Source organism: Lepisosteus oculatus, chromosome 3, assembly GCF_040954835.1.
Source record: "Lepisosteus oculatus isolate fLepOcu1 chromosome 3, fLepOcu1.hap2, whole genome shotgun sequence".
Taxonomy (NCBI): Eukaryota; Metazoa; Chordata; class Actinopteri; order Semionotiformes; family Lepisosteidae; genus Lepisosteus; species Lepisosteus oculatus.
In genome coordinates this window covers 70,456,054-70,476,807 of record NC_090698.1, presented here as the reverse complement: position 1 = coordinate 70,476,807, position 20,754 = coordinate 70,456,054, and the positions used below count along the sequence as shown (strand labels likewise).

General features: G+C 44.5%; 1 protein-coding gene across 2 annotated transcripts in view; it reads right to left on the bottom strand.

Moving 5' to 3' along the window:
• Positions 1–20,538, bottom strand: part of atg10 (ATG10 autophagy related 10 homolog (S. cerevisiae)) — an 88,064-nt gene extending 67,526 nt beyond the window's left edge. Inside the window, exons 1-3 of one of the 2 annotated variants that reach the window (XM_069187505.1) lie at positions 20,183–20,538; positions 3,161–3,286; positions 2,873–2,995 (exon numbers count right to left, since the gene is read on the bottom strand). In XM_069187505.1, the coding sequence (XP_069043606.1) occupies positions 2,873–2,995; positions 3,161–3,286 (249 nt within the window). In that variant the 5' untranslated portion in view covers positions 20,183–20,538. The remainder of the gene's footprint in view (positions 1–2,872; positions 2,996–3,160; positions 3,287–20,182) is intronic. The other variant, XM_069187507.1, reaches the window with a different exon arrangement.
• Positions 20,539–20,754: the final 216 nt, after the last annotated feature.

The window sequence follows — 20,754 nt, the reverse complement described above, 5'->3', positions numbered from 1 at the left end:
ATTAAAAAAAAAAACGTTTTTCAAAATTTGCAACCAGGTGATGTTTATCTCTTACGATTTTAAATCAATCGCATGAGCCGAACTCTCTCTAGCAAAATGAATTCCTGTTGTCCATTTTGATATTTATTTCCAGGATTCTGCGGCTAAGCGTTTCAGATCACAGCTCCAAAAGCGAAGAGAATTTCTTAACAGATTTGCACGCTACTAGGCTGGATGGAGGTGGACGCAGATTATTAAAAAATGATGATTCTAATAAGTCCGGCCTGTCAGACATAGAAATCAATTTCCTGACCTATTGTTGCTTTTGCTAAGGGATGACAAGTGCAGCGAAAATTAACATTCATGTGGCAGACGACAGAGCACTCTCGACAGAATGTTTTACATTGTCATTAATAATATCGTCCAAGTTACAATCTAGTTCAGATAAAGCAACAAAATACCTGCCCTCTTACTCACATATGACCAGAATTTCAACAGGAATGAAACGTGTCCCTTGTGGTCACTGGCGATGGTCATTAATGAATCCAGAAAGCCAGTGCCCCAGAGGAAGCACTAGACAAAACTCTTTTATTCCTCAAACCAGACACATTTACCGACATTGTAATTGAAATGCAAGTGGCGAAGCCGACATGCTACCAAATATTTACAGTACTGTCCTGTAGTCCCAAAATGCTGATAATATATTTCCAGAAATGCACGATCAGCCCTGGTTACAAGAACAGGAAAAAAAATCTCCATGGCTATGACAGACAATCAGACAGCCCGTCGTCAGTCAGATAAACTGGTATCAATCACATCAGTACTGCTGTGGATGAGGAAGGAAATAATTCTGAACCACATACGGACTTTTATGGGTTGTTTATTTTTGCAAAGCGCAATTATTTTAACTATGAATACAGAAAATTCAAAAAGAGCCCCACATGGGAAATATGTACATACCAAACCCGTATAAACCATATGTAAAACGTGCACACACAAGCAAGTATGCAAAAACAGGCACATAAAAACATATGCCAGCATTAGCCAGATTTTCCAGCATTAAACCGAGCTCAAATATAAATTGTAGGATTTAGTTAAAGGCTCTCTCGGAGCTTCCTCCAGATAATTGGTACAATGTGTGAGAAACGCACAGATTTTTCCTTTTTGAGTTTTTGCTCAGGCCTCCTTGTTTGTATCAGAAAGAAGAGAGGAGAACTGTATAGAGCAAAACAATAAAAAAAACCTGCAGCTGCCCCTAGGGTTTAGGTTACGGGAGAGAAGCAATCAAAATAATTTAATCCGTTCAGGACGCAAAAACCCAAACGTGTTACTCACCACTAGTTTGCTGGCCACAAATCTAATGGTCACGTGCGTTTCTCTAAGGACTGGTAATAATTACAACCCTTCAGATCATACAGGCCTATCCCCAAAGAAGCTCTTCACAGCTAGCCCACATACCCTCGGCCTGTCTATACCCTGCCACAAACTAACTGCCCCCATGAAAAGGCTTCGGGCCTGAATGGCAGACCACCTTGACACATTAATGGCTTACATTTTTCCCCCATTGTTCACTGGAGAGTAGACCTTCCTGAACGTACAGAGGACTGACTACGCAGGACGCTGCACAGGACGTCTGACATAGACCAAGTCTCCATCACAAAAGGAAAGGGATGGAAAAAAAAAGTCCTGAATATTCCTTGTCCAGTTTCTTCCATTGTGTAGGTCTTTAATATTCCTCTTCACCCCCAGTAGACAAGTGGTGTGAAAGTTTAAAATGTATGAAAGGGGAATTATGATTGAGGTGGAAGACTTACCTCTGTTCCCACACTCTGCAAATTTTCTATATTCTATTAACAATGGAAACTACAGTATAAGACAGGGATGAGATATGAAAAAAAGATGCATACTATAGAGTCTGGATGTCTAAGTGGTGTTAGGATTTGACAACACTGAACAGATGTAAAAATAAAGTAGTTTCAATCCTGCACACACAACAAAAAGAGAAGAGGTTATGGAAGTAGAAAAAATAAGTATTTCAGTAGAGACAGCAATATGCACTAGATATTAATTTCTTGATTTCTTCCTCAGCAGCTTCCTAAGTAGTAGAGGATGACAACATTATGCCGCGAATTACAGAAAAAAAAAACAATTGCATTAAAAAAAATTAAAAAGTAAAATTCATGTTATCATGGGAGTTACCATCCTTTGATCCGACAGCTTGCTAACCACAAGATACATCAGCTAATCCTGCACTAAAAACAACAGAGCTGGAATGAAACACCATTGTCCCCGATGACACAAAGATCACAGGGCACACCACTAAGTGCTAGAAAACTCCTCAAAGAGTGCATTTCTTTCACGGTTAATATGTCAGATTCTTCAGAGGTAGCCGAAGAAGCAATGTTTTCTTTTATTAATTACAACTATGCACCCTCATTTTAGCACACATTGAAAGGTGATGTCAATTATTTATTTTTTTTTACTGTTGTGTTTTGTATTTTCACTTTTTAAAAAACAATCCCATTTGGACCCTGCGTGGCCTTGCTCGGTGTGTGGCCCGCCATCGCCAAGCCTCTTCAAAGTCACCACAAAGGCTCTCAAAGATGCGCTCCAGAGACTGCGACGACTACAGAGGTTTCGTCAAGAGCCTCCTGCTGGAGACGCATAAATCACAGTTCAACTTCTGACACACTGGTCAGGCGCCTTCAAGTCCTCAAGAACAGCAAGTGTTTTCATGCAGGTAAAGCAGCAGTACATGCTGTAAACCGGTGGACGCGCACAATCGATTGCGGTACTCTCGAGCTGTAGAGAGGTAATCCTCTCGCCGGCAAAACCTTTTGCGCACTTTTCCGACCCGCTGGCTTTTCCAACAGCCTACAAACTGAGCATTTACCTGGGCTTCAAGCTCCAGCTCGGCTGGCTCATCCCTGGGGCTCCTCTGGCCACAGTCCCTGGAGGGAGCGCTGACCGGACCAGCTTTTAGGAGAGTTTTCTTCATGTAACCATCTTCGGACTCCTGCAGTAAAACCCATCGATCACTTAAAGAGCACAACTAATTTTATTTCAGGCACCCTTAAAAAAATAAAAAAAAAGTATCACAAATGCTGAATCCTGGCCGTACATTGTTCAGCAATTGAAATAAATGATTGTTTTAACAGTGCAGTGTACACACACACAGTACCTTCATGTCTTCCCAGACCCATCCATCACCGAGAGCCTGGGAGTGCAGAACGAGCTGCTTGCAGAACAGTCGGAAAGCTGCCTCTTCCAGGTAGAGATCCCGAGCTTTTTCCAGCTCACCTGACATCTACAAGAACAAAAACAGGTGTCCCATCAGCAACTGCATAGGAGACTAACCGATAGCCTATACACAGCTTGCATGTGGGCTCAGTATCAGTGCTGGCCTGCTACTATTACCCTGGGAGGCCATCTGGAAGGCAGAGCAGACCGAGGGTTAAAGGGGGCGATTGTGAGGGGGAAAAAAAAAGACACTAGAAGAAGATGGAAAGCATGAAAGAAAGTGTGTTCTTGAGTATCAAAACATTAGTCAGAGAACCAAGGTCAGAGAAGCTAGAAAGTTACTGATTGTGTGCCTCATCTTCTTATCTACCCTGAGAAACGCAAGTAAACTTGCATAGAGGCTGCTGAAAAACATGCATTCTTGGAGCCGCTGCAGGAGAGAGCTACATCACGTTGTAAAATATTTAGCTTTGAAGACAATTCTACTGGGTAGCTCTCTTTCCAGCAGGGGCCTGGAGGGTGCCAGCCAGTTGAGCCGTCTTTGGAACAGCTGCAGTAAATAAATGTGAATGTGTTCCATATTCTTGTTGTCTTGAAAGTCGGCTTTTTACCATTACACCCTATCGTCGGCTGAGGTTATGACTCAAAATACCAAGACCACTGTTAAAAGGGTTTCAAATTAGATTACTCCCCCAAGCTACCTTAAACTCTTCCACCAGAGATTCAATTAATGAGCTGTGGGAATACCTCCCACTTACCACTGCTCTAATACTCAGCATTACAATCCAATTTCAAAAACATAGATGAGCATATTTCTTAAAACCAGGAGCCAGACAAGTGATTCTAAAACGCACATACCAGTACGAATACTTCTTTAAGGTCCTAAATCTTTATAAACAATCTTGCTGTAACATCTTTAACCTTCTAGTGCCTGTCCGCACCATGGATCTCTTCTGACTGCAATCCGAGAACCACTGACTATTGTACAGAACCCAGTTCAATGCATATATTGTACTTTTGTTACAATGCATTTTGTTCTGTATTATTTCTTGAACTATCTAAAACAGTTTCAACAGTTTCAGAAACTGCATTATGCAAAAGCTTAGCGTTTACCCATTTTGTATTGTACTCATGGTATATTGTTCTAATTGTAATCTTTATGTCACCTTGGGTAAAGGCATTATTCCAATAGATTATATACTACTTTTGGCTCGGGGTCTCTGTGACAATTTGTTCAAGAACCAAGAAGAGGAGGTGCAAATATAGAAGTTATAATGATAGCATGGAAATGCTACATGTACATTATGTTCGGACAAGGCACAAACCAGAAGAATTGTCCTTGTTCACAAGAAGGAAAGAGGTCACCCATCCATTTTCTAACAGCTTTGTCCAATACCGGAATGCATTAGAGCCGGAGCCTATCCCAGCAAGCAACGGGCGCAAGGTGTGGTACGCCCTGGACAGGACGCTAGTCCAAGACAGGGTACACACAAACAGGCACACTCGCGGAAAGGGTTCAGGTTCAAGTAATTATTTTTCCCCTGTAGCCTATTACCATAAAAGCGTGATTAAGCATAATTCAGGAATCCCTGTACACCAACGTACCTCTACACTGCTCATCTAATGAATGAACACCCTGTAGTACAACTGATCACGGTCGCAAAGCAAAGACTGTCGACGCTCTGTTTTCAATGCACGTTAATAGTCAGGAACCACTTCTCACACAATAAAGTCTCATTCCATTTGTACCGAGTTCACCTCTATCCCTGTCGGAATGATTATCATTAGAACTGTTGCTGCAAAGTTTGATATTCTCTTCACGTAGCCTGTGGCTCAGATCATCAAAAATTTCACAAGCTGAAAACCTGGACAGAATCTGGAATTTTTTTTTTATTAATGACAGTTAGTGATGAAATTTCCTTGCTTATACAACACACTGTGCAATCCTCTACTATCAGACCTCATGTCTGTGCTGATTTCTTTAGTTTAGCATAATGCACAGTACATAATGTTTTATTTACAATTATGGTTCAGCAATGAATGACAACCTGGAAATATTTATTTTGTGTTTTACATTACTCTGTACCACTCAGTTTTTACCTTCAGTGACTAATGCCTGGTACTTTTTCTAGTATATAAATAGGAATGTAAGCGTGACTTTAAGTCCTTTTTGCAATATTTTTTTCTTGGTAGTGTACCATAAAGAAGTATTGCCGTTATCCACAGCATGAAACATTAAACTCAATGAATTTGGGAATTCTACCAAAGCACTTTTCAGACATGTATTTTTACCCATGATTCGGCGCTCCCTCATAGCGTCTCATGTGTGTCAGCTATGGTTCAGCCCACAATGACAGCACAACTAAACCCCCACAGTTCTGATGTCACAATCCTGAAATGGCTAGAAGCAACAGTCTTCCTTCTGGACCATAATTTCCAGCCCATTGCCCCCAGCGGGGCAACTGGGGCAGTTTGTTGTAGGAGGTGCCACTCTTCAGATGAGAGGTTCAACTGAGGCCCTGGATACTCAATTATTAGAGATAATCTTCTTGGGTCTTCTTCCAAAGAGTAGGAGTGTTAGTCTGGGACAATCTATACTATCTGGCCTTCTTAACATTTCACCTTATTTCAAATGGTAAAGTCTTTTCTCATTCCTGAGAAATGAGAACCGCTGTGTTTAATGGCAGTAATGGTGGATGAAGTAGGACCCCACTTATATGTAAAGAATCTTGGTGTTCTGCATGGAATTGCTCATGTTAAATTATTATTATACTTGTATTTTTATTAAGGAGTTTCATCTTGCTTTTGTTTGTTAAAGTTTCAAGCCTGATCCTTAAACCCTTAAACCCAGTAACAAAAACAATGAACAAATTTGACTTGCCTGAGCCTCTTTGTAGGAAAAAACAGCATACTTCAAGGGCAATAGTGTCCCAGGTGTTTGTTTCTAGAGATACAGTAAGCTGATAAATGGCACAATCACTGGGACCAAGTCAGAAGAAAGCCGGTACTACAGTATAGTTGGCTAGTTACTGATAATAAGTGGATAACTTCTGTACCGCAAAAGTGCAAAAATCAGAAATTAGGCTTACAAGTTACATCTGTAAATCATCAATTTTTAAAGACTTCGAACACTTCTTGGTCTTGATCAATTTAGTTAGTTGATTCGCTAAGCCAGGAACAGCCAGATGCAATCCTTGATCACTACTTGGCATTGGGGATTTTCAGAAATAACCCCTAGGAGCGGATAAAATGAAACTTCCATATTTTAAGGGTTCGTGGGTTAAAGGCGGCCTGTAAGATGCACTGGACTTTGGATTCCCCCAATCAGAACTGACCACCCATGACACACACAGCCAACAACTCAAAATTGACATTCCACTCAAAGTGCTTTACAGGTAATGGGGATCCCCTCCACCGCCACCAGTGTGACACCCCACCTGGATGACGAGATGGCAGCCATAGTGCGCCAGAACGGTCCCCAGACACCAGCTGTCAGTGGGGAGGAGAGCAGAGTAATGAAGCCAGTTCAGAGAGGGGGATTATTAGGAGGCCATAAATGGTAAAGGTCAGGATAACACCCCTATTCTTTTCGAGAAACACCCTGGGATTTTTAATGACTGCAGGGTGTCAGGACCTCGGTTTTACATCTCATCTGAAGGACGGCACCTTTTGTTACAGTACAGTGTCCCCATCACTATACTGGGGCATTAGGACCCACACAGACCACAGGATGAGCGCTCCCTACCGGTCCCAATAACACTTCATCCAGCAGCAGCCTCAGCTTTCCCAGGAAACCTCCCATCCAGGCACTGGCCAGGCTCCCACCTGCCGAGCCTCAGTGGGGTGATATTCACTGGAGTAGCAGAGTGATATAGCCGCTGGCTATCCTAGATTTAGGTTTTCACCGACCCATTCCTGACATTCGCAAAATTAAGAACAGGGAACTTTCTTGTGGTCATTTGTTTCTCAGAGGTTCATGCTATTGCCCAGTATAAACTCATCACTAAGTCTTGAAATTGAAATAGGAAGACGATTAAAACTGCGACTTTCTTTTCATATCGGTAAGAAAAAGGGCACAACTGGGGAAAACTGAACGTGGTCAAGATGCACAGTGCACATGGCTTTTCTGCGAGAAGTGTGCTTTCTGAACTCTGAAATCTAGATACAAGTATAATTCAGAACTAGGATTATGCAACAACCAAGTTACACATTACACATTTTTTTTACATTAGTTTAATTGGAAGTTTACTTACAACAGGAAGCATGAGATGGGTTTTAATGACCTTAATACTGTATCACAACAAATCAGCATTTGCTAACACTCTTTAACTTTTCCATGGCATTATCCAATTTAATTACGGACCACTCAACTAATTAAAAAACTAGCAGAATCTAGTAGTTACGTGTAAAGGGCCTTGTGACTTACCATGATATTGCCATGACAGGCCACCACATACAGTAGTTCATGTAAATATTTTTAATAAGCCCTTGATGCAGACCTAGGTCTAAATGGGTACTGTTAAGTGGCGATTCCAGTGGCTTATAAAGCAAACCATTGCTTATTATAGAGGTTACTGAAATGCATCTGAATCATTTTACCATTGAAGCCAAACACCATGCTCTCACTGCTTTGGCATTTAAAAAAAAATGTTCAAAAAGTATGTTCAAAACACAACAATCTCAGCTAAAGCAAGCCCATCCTTTGGACTCTAATGACACAGAGCACAAGGAACACAAAGACGAGTTCTTCTTTTGAAGTATTGACACTTTATAATATAGTCAGATAATCTCCATTTTTTAACCTTTGGCCTTTTAACCTTTTTTTAACCATTTAATTCACTTGCTTTAAATGTAGTTCAAGAAGGAAGCTGCATCACCATACGCAGGCTGCAAAGGAACAAGTAAAGGTTTATTCCATGCTGAAAAGAGAAGAAAAGAAACAGTTTTCGGCTGTGGTGCCAAAGAGGGCTACACAGCCGAAACATTGTGTTTCTTTCCTTCTGTTTTCAGTATGTTCCTCACTTGTTCCTTTGCTTTAAATGTATGCATTTTACTTAAGATACCATGCTACTGCTTTACTAGAGAATTGTATTCATTGCAGAAGCCAATTTTAAAATAAAAAGCACGTTATTTTACTTCTATAGCAGGCTTGATGTGTTTTAATGGCCAAGCACTTTAAAACTGGATTGTTTAAGAAGGCCATGATGGAGACTGATGTTAAAGAGACTGTATAAAATAAACTATTTTAGGATAGTTCCACGTTATTGTAATGCATTTTACATGTTGGTTAACAAAGCACATGTGGTACCACACACAGTGTGAAGTTATTCACATGCTATTACACAGCAATTCACAGAATGCATCTGAAAGAGACAAGAAGATAAAGTCTGCCTCTAAGCAAGAGCAATCCGTGAAGTTAATACTGAAGGACTTTCAGTGACTGATTAATAAAAAAAAAACATCAAGAATAAATTCACCAAATAGGTGGAATGACTGCAGGTCATAAGGCCAGCGGTCATCTCTTTGTTTTAGAAGTACAAGTTCTCCGATATTAAGAGCTTGTTTTGCATTTATTTTACACAGGCTGAAACAGAAAAGTCTTGATATGTTCCAAAGCCATAATTCTATTTAAAAAATATTACATTAAAAGATAAAATGTTGAAACTTCCCATAATAGTTAAAGTAATGGCTCTTAATACTTACAAAAGTTTTCAATATCCACAGTACAATGTGTACTTACTTCTAGTCCCAGTTTTGCATACTTTACTGTGGCAGCAGAAGGTGGCTCACTGCACACAAGAAGGTACATCACTCGAGTTTGTTAACATGAACTCTGAAAAAACCTTGCAAGCAATAACTCTTACATTTTACTGCACTGTTTTTTTTTCTTAAGACATGATGATTTGTTCTAGGAGCTTAATAGCAATGATGATGGCTAGTTACAACTAACTAACTAAAGGTGGAGCCCTAAGGGAATGCAACAGAATCCACTTTACCTGGAAGCATTGAGACAACTACTATCTATACATGACAGAAGTATTCAGATCAATGGAATTACAATGCAAAGAGTGATGATGATGATGATGATGATTATTATGGGAAAACTAAAAAAAATCACAGAAAGCTTAGTTTAAAGAGATTAAATGCAACATTTTTCCAAGGCAACACAAGAAAACTTTTTTTTTTTCTGGTAAGGCACTTTCTTGAGGTTTTCCATGTAACATTATCACAGAGTTTGTGTGCCAGGGATCAGGGAAAACCAAGCAGATTTATTCCACATGCGTAGCACTGCCAAGTAATGTAATGAGCCCTCCACTGCCCTGACTTTGGCTTTAATGACAGTGACATCACAAAATAACTTCTCTCAAGTTACTGGTGGAAAGGGAAAAAAAATCCCCCAAAACTGAACTTTCTACAAGTTGTTTCTTAGCATTTATACGTTTGAATTCATCAGGGTTTTCTCCTAAACCCGCTATCCTATATTATCGCTTTAGCACAGGAAAAAAAAAACCGTCATGGGAGATGTCTTCCCAAGAAAAGAAAATACTGTACCCGACTCAAATCGAGTAAAGCTTGATTTTTTAAATTAGGGTGTTTTTCCCGACAGTGGATTTAGAGCAGGAAGCACAACCTAAGGGCGCTTGCTGGTATTGAGCAGAGGCAGATTCTGGACATTACAGAGGAAGCCCCTTTGAACAACAAAGGCTAGCAGGCATATGGAACCCGTTATCAAGCCATCCCTAGGCTGCTGATTCACAGAGAGCTTACAAGACTGAGCTGGATGAAGCTCTGGGATCAATTAACTCCAAGGAACCAGATGAAGAGCAAATGGCCAGACGGCCTTCTGTTGGTTGCAACTTCCTTATTTGACTTATAAAGAGTTCAAACAGGCAGGGACACTGGGCACACTTTCATCTGCGGGTAATGGGGAACTCATGGCAGTCCCAGGCATGGGTCAGCTCTGGACAATAAACACGGGGCGATCAGTGAAACACCCTGAGCGTTGCACTTCTGCTTACCAGTAGGTCTTCTTGCCGATACAATCAACAGAAACTGACGCTCAAAAGGCTTATTCAAAAAACCCATCAAGTTAAAGGAAACTCTGTGCGCTGCTCAAAGGACATGCGCCCAAGAAAATTGCAGACACACACCAGGCTGGAAACAGAACAGATGAGACTGGATGCAGGAGAGAACTGGATGAGCCTCTTCATGTCCTGTAAGCCGCCACTGCTACACAGCTTCACTCATGTTCTAGCAGGTCCCAGTTAAGACAACAGAGTCCGGCCCTCCTGGCCTTTAACCTCCGCAGCTCTCCTCTGCATTAGGGCTCGCTGAAGGAATGAAGGACGCATGCTCTGGCACTCGCAAAAACACAAGATCAAGGTGCTGCATTGGAGGGGGGGGTGGGGAGGATAATCAGACACAAAACAACCGAGCAGATGGAGAATTAAAACGGGGAAGCCAGACCGTTCGAACAATCAGGTCACTGTACAAGTCCGAAGGAAGAAGGGTGAAGTTTTTAGAGCTGGATGTGGGTCCAAAAGGTCAGCTTGACTAATTGAATGTTAATGGACAACAGGAATGCATCTACACTCTCATGCGGACCAGTCAATCACCTCATCGGGACCCTCTCACTCCATCACCTCCTAACAGAGGGACAGCTGCTCCTGCATTTTAACCAAAAAAAGGCTCAAGTACTACAGCAGGAGTTATTCAACTGGAGGTTTGTATTGAAATAGCTTACTGTAGCACACGTAGTTGACAAAAGCACAAACGATTTGTTAAATATGTTACTTCCCCTACATTCTTCCTGCAGGGCTGTAGCAAAGTGGGGATGAATTCAACATTTGAAAAGGTTGTCAGATACTCTTCACAGACATGAGTAGCCAAATGGAACATTTTCACTCCTCTTCTTATCCAAATCGCGTAACACAAGGGTGGTCAACACTGGTCCTGAAAAGCCACCGTCCAGCAGCTCTTCAAATAATTCCATTTGTAATGTGGAAGGACTTTGAACTCATTAGCTTTGATCAGTTCATTAAGTTAACAGCTTCAGTGCAAAAATAACACCTACTGGAAGACCCCCTCCAGGACAGGACATTGGCCATACCATACATAAGACAACATACTCAATGCACAAAAGCAGTTCAGCCAACAGATTTCAATCAATAGAAAGCATCCAATCTATTCAACTTTCATTGTGAAGGCCCACTTCAAACATTACCTCACAGCCACAAACTTTACAGAGTAGGCGTCTTTATAATTCACTTTTCAGAAATACCGTTCAGAACAGCAGGACATTGTGTTTAGTCAGAATGCATCTAAAGCAAAAATTATTGCTACTGCTATTTAGCAAGAGGCAGGCAGAATTACTATTATACTACAAATATAGATGGATATTTAATTCATATTTCAGTTCAGTTCAAGAGTAAAGCTGGTGATAAAGACAGTCACAAAAGCAGAGGAAGCCACAAGGCTAAATAAAATGTTGCCAGCAATGCGGAGAAAGGCTTCCTGAATTCCTGAACAATGCCCTGGATCTGCAAGCACGCCCCCCCCTTCCCTGGACTTGGAGCTGATCCTGAGGCAATCCAGTATCGGAAGTCATCGAGGCAGGCCAGGAGTCAGGCCAGCGGGATGGTTTGTCACTGTATCAACGCACGCTGTTGTACACTGAACTCGCCAGTTAAATCACCCAGGAGACAGGGCCATGCCAGATCACGATTACACAGACCAAGGGGGTCAAGCTCCACAGAAAACTCCTTGCTGTCAGGCAATTCTGCGCAGGTTAGCAGAGCACTGCATTAGCTGCTCAACAAGGATGAGCAGATCAACCCTCCTAATAAGGCCTGATCATGAGGCTGACTCATACCGACACTTCCTCTAGCCCAAGGGTTCCCAATCCTGGTCCTGGTGACCCCATACCGGTGGGGTTTATGCCAGCCAAGCCCTCAGTTCCACAATCAAACCCTTCACCAACTCAAGAATAAGAGGAATTTGTACTGTCTGTTCCCAGGTCTTAAAGCCAGCAGCCATATCACCCTGCAGCTCACAGCTGGCAGCCCACTGGAGCTCAGCAGGTGTGAGCCTGGTCAGTACCTGGATGGGAGACCTCCTGGGAACAACTAAGGCTCCTGCTTGAAGAGGTGTTAGTGGGGTCAGCAGGGGGCGCTCACCCTGTGGTCCATGTGGGTCCTAATGCCCCAGTATAGTGATGGGGACACTATACTGTAAAAAGATGCTGTCCTTTGGATGAGACATAAAACTGAGGTCATGACACTCTGTGGTCATTAAAAATCCCAGGGTGTTTCTCAAAAAACTTTGGCTTGGCTGCCAAAGAACTGACGATCTACAAAGCACCAATGATCTCTGCAAAGCAGATTTCAGCACAACTCCAGAATAAAGACATAAGGCTAGGGTTATAAATGATTGGATATGTTTGAACTGCAAGGTGTAAAGTCCTTCACACAAACTAGATCATTAAAATGTCCTGTTGGAAAAATGGGTACAAATGCAAGCTGCCTTGGATGAAAGCATCAGACAAAGAAAACCGTAAATACATAAGACCCATTCCTCTACAAGATGTCTGTCTGTCATAGGGCCAAGTTTCTTTTTCAGATATTAGTGCACTATCACTGTGCTCTCTCTCCTCCAAGCACCTCTGGTGCTTGTACTGCTGGTCTTGACCTACACCCGCCACTCCCAAATACGAAAATACCAAAGCAAAATAAAAAATGAAACAGGGACAAAACCTTTTTGATTCTTCCTCATTTGTCTAAAGAGACATGTGTGCGTTATATTCAAGGAATTTCCGGGCCTCTCAGGAACAGCCTGTAGTGGTAGCATTAACTACCTGTTGCATCTGCAACACAGCACAGAGGGAGATAATAAGCACCACTAGATCCTGAGGGCAGGGAGGGTCACAGTGAGTCCGAGTCTAGCCCTGAACGGGATGTCAGTCCATCACAGGGCACACAAACACGTATAGAGCAAAAAAAGATCAGCGCTAAACCTGGACAGCATGCTTTCAGACTGTGGAGGGAAACAGGAGCATCTGGGGAAAGGAAAAAAACCTACATAAGACGAAGGAAGAACATGCAAACTCAACACTAACAGAACATGGTCCAGGAGACAAGATCAGTGAGGCAACAGCACTGATCCTCGCGCAGTCATGATGCCATTAAGAGGAATTTCGTGGCAACTTCAGCAGCATGAAGAAAAGAATTTTAAGACGAGGAAGAGCGCTGCCGTCGAAAACGTTTGAAAATCCAGAACCGGTGTGGTTTTTACATGACTTTAACAAAATACCTCCTGTAGAGTGCATAATAATTAGATTACTCAGACTTCACTTATTAACCTTTAATAATTTGATTTCAAACATTTTCATGCTGTAATGGAAAGCGTTTTGTTCATAATTGGCTCTTCAATTAAGAAAGCTAAGCCTTAGCTACATTGTAGAACAATTAAACACGGATTACAGTTTTACTCTCAGCCTTGTTTTACTTCAAGAAAAGTATGCTTTTCATTTAGGTCTTAAAAACTATTAATTAGTTGCATTTATATGGCACTTTTCACACAAAAGAGCTTTGCATATAGAAGGGAACCCAACATCCATCACCAGCCACTGAAGATAGGATCGAGCTGATAAACAGCAGCTATTCGGCACCAACTGCACTTGATCTGAAGTAAGAAGAATGACTTCATCGACTGAAATAAAGGGAAACTTCGGGGCAGAGAGATTGCGCAAGCCCAGAGTGGAATTTAGGTAGGACACCAGGATTAAATTAACATCCCTACCCTAATGCCTTCACAGTAATTATGATTTAACTGTTACTTCCAAAACGACTGAACAGATTTTTTTTCAGCTTTTTAAAAGTGACGATAAGCTAAAAAAAACATACCAAATGCCATGTGCATGATGCATCATCAAAGCCCACAGGCAACTTTATAAGAGAGCAGGAACGCCAGGAACCTCCTTATAACCCCATAGACTATTCTCCCCAAGCACAGCAAAGCTATATATCCGACTTCTGTGCCGTTGCTAAATGCTGGTGCATGCAAGGAGACCCGTGCTGGATGATTTTATGTAGCACCTTTCACGATATCCACAGTCCAAAAAGCATCCAGGTCTACAGGACAGTGTAACATTACTATTGCAGTTAACAGTTCACTCATGTAATCGGGGAAACAAACCTTTCAAACTCGTTAAGGCAAGCAGCAGCGGTTTTAATTTGATTCTGAAATCCACAGGGAGAAACCGATAGCGACTGGAGAGAGATGCTCACACATTGTAGTTAAAACCCAAGCAGCTCAGCCACATCCTTCACATTAAGAACGCAGATGAATCCCCAGCAAGGGGACACGCTACAGGCAGCACCACACTGCTCAGTCTGCTTTTTGCTGTGCTCTGTGTTTGCAGACATTCCCATCACTGCATGAGGTTATACAAGATGTTTCCACGGCTTTAAAATGCTATTTTTGACAACACCTCAACCACGACAGAAAACAAAACAGTGCGCAGCAACCTGGGCGCTGGTGGCAACATGAAGTAGTCTCCAGAGAGACGGGACCAACAAACCCAGAAACCCTCTGGGAGCAGAAGAGGCGGACCGAGATGCAGGACAATCGCAGCACTGGAACATCATCCTTACTCAGGCTACATGCCCTGCACAACCGCAAAGTGATGGCGAATACCCCGCGCAGCAGATAAAAAAAAAAAAGAAATCTTCAGCAGGCCTATGGTCGTATTATTCAAACAGCTCCCTACACCCCTTGAGCCTTCACATAGTCTGAGGGACTGAAATCAGCTTTATACCCATCAGAACAAGCAAAGGGGGTAACGGGTTTTAAAACAGAACTCTCCTACATGCGGCAGAAATTCTGGATTCTTCAACAGTAAAAATTAATCAAGCCGGCCAAGAAAGCCAATTTACAGCTACGCGGACAAAACATTTAAGACAGGATTTGTAAAAAGGAACAGAGAGACCATGGAGCAGACCCACTGCACCACCCCAAAATACTGCTGTTGTTTTTTTACTAAATGCTAATGATATGGGTCGTATCTGAACATTTCGGTTTGTAGCCGGCAGAGGAATCCTACTCGGGCCGCTAAGCAAGGCCCTTAACCCCAGCTGCTCCAGGGGCGCTGTATAAATGGCTGACCCTGCGCTCTGACCCCCAGCTTCTCTCCCTGTCTGTGTGTCTCATGGAGAGCAGGTTGGGAATGTGAAAAGACAAATTCTCGATACAAGAAATGTCTAAATTGCCAGCGATACGGCGCCCCTGGAGCAGTTGGGGTGAAGGGCCTTGCTCAGGGGCCCAATGGAGTAGGATTCCTCTGCCGGCCGCGGGATACGAACCGGCAGCCTTCCAGCCACAGGCGCAGATCCTTAGCCACAGAGCTACCCATCAGCTCAGTTCTGGCACTCAGAGAATATAAAATAGGTCTTTGTTGTGATACAAACAGCTGTTTTTCCTGGGGCTTCAGAGGGTTTCACTACATGCAGCTACGCAGCTATGACGGGTAAAATTTTTACCAAATACAAGCAGCAAAAGAAGGTACAGTGGGCACCAATCACAAGGCAGCAGTACCTATCCAGGTTCTTCCGTTTTCTGACCCGAGTATATTCTTAGTTGAAAAGTAACCAGAATTAAAACTGCCACTTTTCTTTCCAGGAATCACAACTACACACTTAATAAAAAAAGAGAAACTGGAAGCAGTTTTATAATAAAAACTTTTTTTTTTTTACCGTTGGCTTCTTTTTTTTTTTTTTTTGAGAGAGAGAGAGAAATACATGACGCTGTAGCCAAGCTCACATCAACACTCTGCCTGCGCATCGACCAGGACTGAGTCTGGAGAAACTCCAGGGCGGGGGTCCCTGTGCAGATCACCATCAATGAACTGTTATAACTACATTTCATTATGTTCATCATTAAATCCCTGCACGGCTAGCGGCGCGTCATGTACCGGGTGTCCCCCCCGGACAATGAGTTTTCCCACACAAGGCCGAGGGGAGAGGGACCATCTTCATCCAGCACAGTCCCCACGGCAACCCCAGTACACGGCAGACCAGGCGCCGGAGGGAACAACTACTGGATTAACCACCGGAACGAGAGGGAGCTTTTAGGAGGGCCAGGTTGTGCAAACAAGGGGTGAGCAGCCCACTCTCCTGAACGGTGCCATCGGGGGCCTCAATCAACACGAGCCACCTGGATGGACTTCTGCGTTTATCCTGAGGGCCCCCGGCCCCAGTCCTCAAGAGCCTCTGCCCAGCAGGCTTGATAGATCTCTCTAAATCGCCGGCTTATTAAGAGCGAGGACAGGTTTCAACGCGCCCAACTGAGACAATAACAAATTCAACGAGATAATTAGGGACTCGGACAGGATGAAAACCAGAAACCTTATGGTGGTCCTGGAGTGGAGTGGTGTCGCCCTGGTTTGACCACCTCGTGCACGGGGCGGCGGCAGTCGTCCGTGTGTCCAGTCCCCAAACTGGGGCGCCACTTTGTAAATTCTGATCCAGAGTGAAGAGCACCACCTGCTGGTCCATCAGCGCCACCAACAGCAGCAGCCTTGCCTTCCTTAGTTTCTCCCTTCCCAGTGCTGACCAGACCCTGCCCTGCTCAGCTCAACCACAGGCTCTAGAAAAGGGGAGGCCAGTTGGCTGTTCTGGGTTACAAAAGCAATGCTAAACTATTGCAATTAGTTTGGCCATCTTGCCAGTGTACATTTAATTAGTCTTTATACAGGAGGTTAAAAAATGAAATCACACGGCACGAGCTCACTGCTTATAAATGGCAGCGTCCCTGACTAGCTGGGAGAAGAGAATGGCGCAGTATGCGGAGAGGGCAGGTAACAGACAATAGACAAGGAAGAGAAATCTGACGTATGGACAAGGTCTCGTCTTGGCCCTTGAACATAATGTTTGTAGCTTGCACAACCATTCACCATTCCCGAGGCTAAACGTATCTGTAGTAACATAAAAGTCTTTATTGTGGAAGTGTAAGATAAAATAATGATTTACATGTTTTTTTCTTAATACTTTGCTGCATTTTTATAAGTAGTGATGCTATTCTGAGCCCATGTAGTGCGTGAGGCAGTGGACAGAGGTATTATTGTTACATGTTATTTCCTTGCCTTCATCGAGACAGAGCCACAATTTCTCGTCTACTGACAGTGTGCTGTTCAGCGAAATGAGTTTGTGCAAGTAGACAGGAGCGGTTTCCAGCTCTGTGTCCTGCGTTAAAACCTCCCTTTTGAGGCTAGGCTGTTCGACGATGTGACATTTTAGCCGAGACTCGGTTTATTACAATAATTGCTTGCATTTGCATAGCGCTTTGTACCCCAAACCACTTTGCATCCAGGAGAAGACCCAGTTGGTCCTCCCCTGAATTGTACCCCCTCCCTGCGTGACAGCAGCTGGCCATCACAGTCCCCCTGCAAAGCAGATCGGGCGCAGCACTCTAACGACCCACACTGCACCGACAGGTCTACACGGCACGATTCTGGCTTGTCTCATCAACGATTCAGGTGCTTTTCTCTCACCAAAGCATCATTCCCAATACTAAAGAAGAACGCACACCGATTGCCTCAGGTTTAGTGCGCAGGAGCCCCATTACATTGACACCGGAAAAGGAGAGGCACATCTCTCACCGATGTTGCTACAAGCCGGCAGGAGGCAGGGACGTCACTGGCGGCGATGTTCAGCACGGAGCAGAGGAGACCCCGGCCCCCCGGCAACTCCCAAACCCCCAAATCTAGCCCGACAGCACACAGCCCTGAGCGCACCCACACTTAGGGAATCCCACTCGCAATTGGCCCAGGTTCACCTGGGCTCAAGAGGGCACCAGCCTGTGCCCAGTGGAGCCATCTTTATCAGGGCCTCAGAAGCTCTATCGATCCAATCACAGTCTCGCTAAATTCGCACTTTACTCTTCACCGAAGGATCACGTAACAACATCTGACAACGGTAAAAGTAACCCGGGTAAGAACACAGTGTCTCGCAAAAGTATTCATCCACCTTGGACCTTTTCACATTTTATTGTGTTACAGCATGGAATCATGATGTATCCAACTGAGAATTTTTGCCACGCGTCAACACGAAGTACTCTACAACGTCAAAGTGAAGAAAAAAAAATCCAGGCATCTTACTCAATTAATTAATTCAATTACAGCAAAAATTCTCAGTTAAGTACATCATGGTTCCATGCTGTAACACAATAAAACGTGAAAAAGCCCAAAGGGGGTGAAGACTTTTCCAAGGCACTGTACGTCTGTACCACTGAAAACACAAGGGGGCCCAAGCCTCCGAGAAGCTCAGCAACATCAGCCAAATGGGAGAGCACCCCTCCCTCCTTCCCCAAGGGTGCAGAGGAGCATGGCACTCAAGAGGAGGCTGACATCGGCCACTGCCCCCACGAACCCCTTTGGCTTGCCAACGAGTTTCGGCCCTCGGCACCTCCACCGGCGCTTAAGCATAAAGAGATTCTACGGGCTGCGTGTCGGTCCCCCTCTCGCTGCCCACAGCACTTGTGGGTGTACTCAAACAGCCTCTACCGCAGGCGTGGATGTTGGTACGCAGGTACTGAAAAGAGCAGAGGAGAACGCTCAGAAACCAACTTCCGTCTCTGACGGACTCTTCATACAAACAAAGGCGGGCCGGGCTCACCCAGCTGCCTCGGCGGCCGGCCGGGTTTCACAAGGGAGGCCGTATGCACAGAGACGGGGGCTGAGAGCACGTTTTTGGCTACTGCCCGGGGGGCTCAGAGAGTGCTGGGGCTACAACTGCCGCGCAGCTGCTACAAACAGCCCATCAGACATTCCTATTCGGCGATCGATCCGTTTCTGAACGGCCGCCAGACGCCCTCCGTCTCGGGGGTGGGTAACCGCTCGGTGGCTTTGTGGCAAGAGCCCCCTGCGTCACACGGCGGCTGTATAAGGCGGTCTGTGTCCGAAACGAACTGGCCTGGGCAGGCAGGCCTCGCCACTGGACCCTGCAGGGACCCGGCCATCCCAGAAGGAATACCATTGGGTCTTCTTCAACACCGCCTCCAGAAAGTCTGCTGTAGAAGTTGCGGTCGGTACTGAAGACAGCAGGGCAGCGGTATTTCTTTCAATTTGGCTGTTGTGCACTACGATTTCAGAAAGCTGGCGTTTTCCTAGACTGAGATTCCGGGGTGCTGGATGGTAAACAAGAACTACCGACAGGTGAACCCCAGCAGGCACGGTGCATCCCAGGACCAATAGCAATTCAGTCCCACTACAGTACTGTACTCCAGGTTCAAGGGGGTTATAAACTGCTGAATCTGGTCGAGGAACTGATTTAGGTGGCTACTTTTGTTTTTCAAGCGAGCTTCCAAGACAGACAATCCCGATGTGAAAAGAATTACTCGTCAAAACCCTGAAAATGGACGAACCACGCGGATAATGTAACCACCCTTTCTCACCGACAAACTGACAACTGGGGGGGGGAAAAAAACCCGAAAAAACCGTAACGAGTGTTTTTTTTTTTAAGCCGAATCTTTCATCTGTGCAGTTAACCCCCTTTCCCCTCCTTGGAAAAACAATACCGCTTTAGCTTTGTATCATAACAAAAAAAAAAACGAAACACGTCCTGGCTTTAGCTTTTGCTGCACCACATCCACATCTTTTTTTAAAAAAAAACAAGAAATAATTTGCAGTCAAAAACAACAAGAATGTGGTCGAGCAAAAAAATCCAACCCCCCCCCCCAACAAACACAGCAAGCGACTAAATGTGCTCGTTACAGCAGACCGGCGTGTGTCGCTCCCCCCAGCAACCTTAATGACCGTGTTTGACTATGGATAAGTTATATATGCCTGCGACACTCGCGTTACAGACAGACAGACAGACAGAGAGGTAGATGGGAGACGCACAAGACAACACAACTTTTTTTTTTTTTTAGGTTGACAAAACGTCCAGCAGGAAAACTCTCCGTTTCTTACCGGGGAACTTCCGGGATGCCGGCAGCGGAGGGGGGCTGGCGGAAGAGCGACTGCCGCTCGGCGCGGGCGGTTTCAAGCCGCCCTTACTGGGGAATTACTGTGGACCAGAAAGGTCTTTCCAACAGGCTCGGAAGGGAGAGGGGAGGGAGAGGCCGCGCAGGCCGGCCCCGATACCTGTAAAAGCTCCCCCGCCTCGACGGGACGCCCTCCCGGGGGGCCGGCGGCGAGGCCGGGCCCCGCCGGCCGCCGCGGCTCCGTGCGGGGCGGGGGAGCGGCGCGTCTCAGCCGCGGGCAAACTTAGCGTCGCCCCGCCGGGCACCCGTCGGTATCTCACAGTAGGACTCTCCCAAAATTTATTCTTGGGAAGACTGACAAGCGGGGTCAAGAAACAGCTGTTGAAGTTAATGTTTCTCCCTCCCACTCCGTCTGACTGTAGTGCCCTGCCAAGACAAAATGGATTAGTTAGCTAAGCGGCCCTTTTTTTTAAATTTTATTTCTTATAACCCCCCCAGAAAAAGAGAGTTGAGGGAAGTGTGTGTGTGTGAGGCGACGGGGGGGTGAAAAAATCGCTT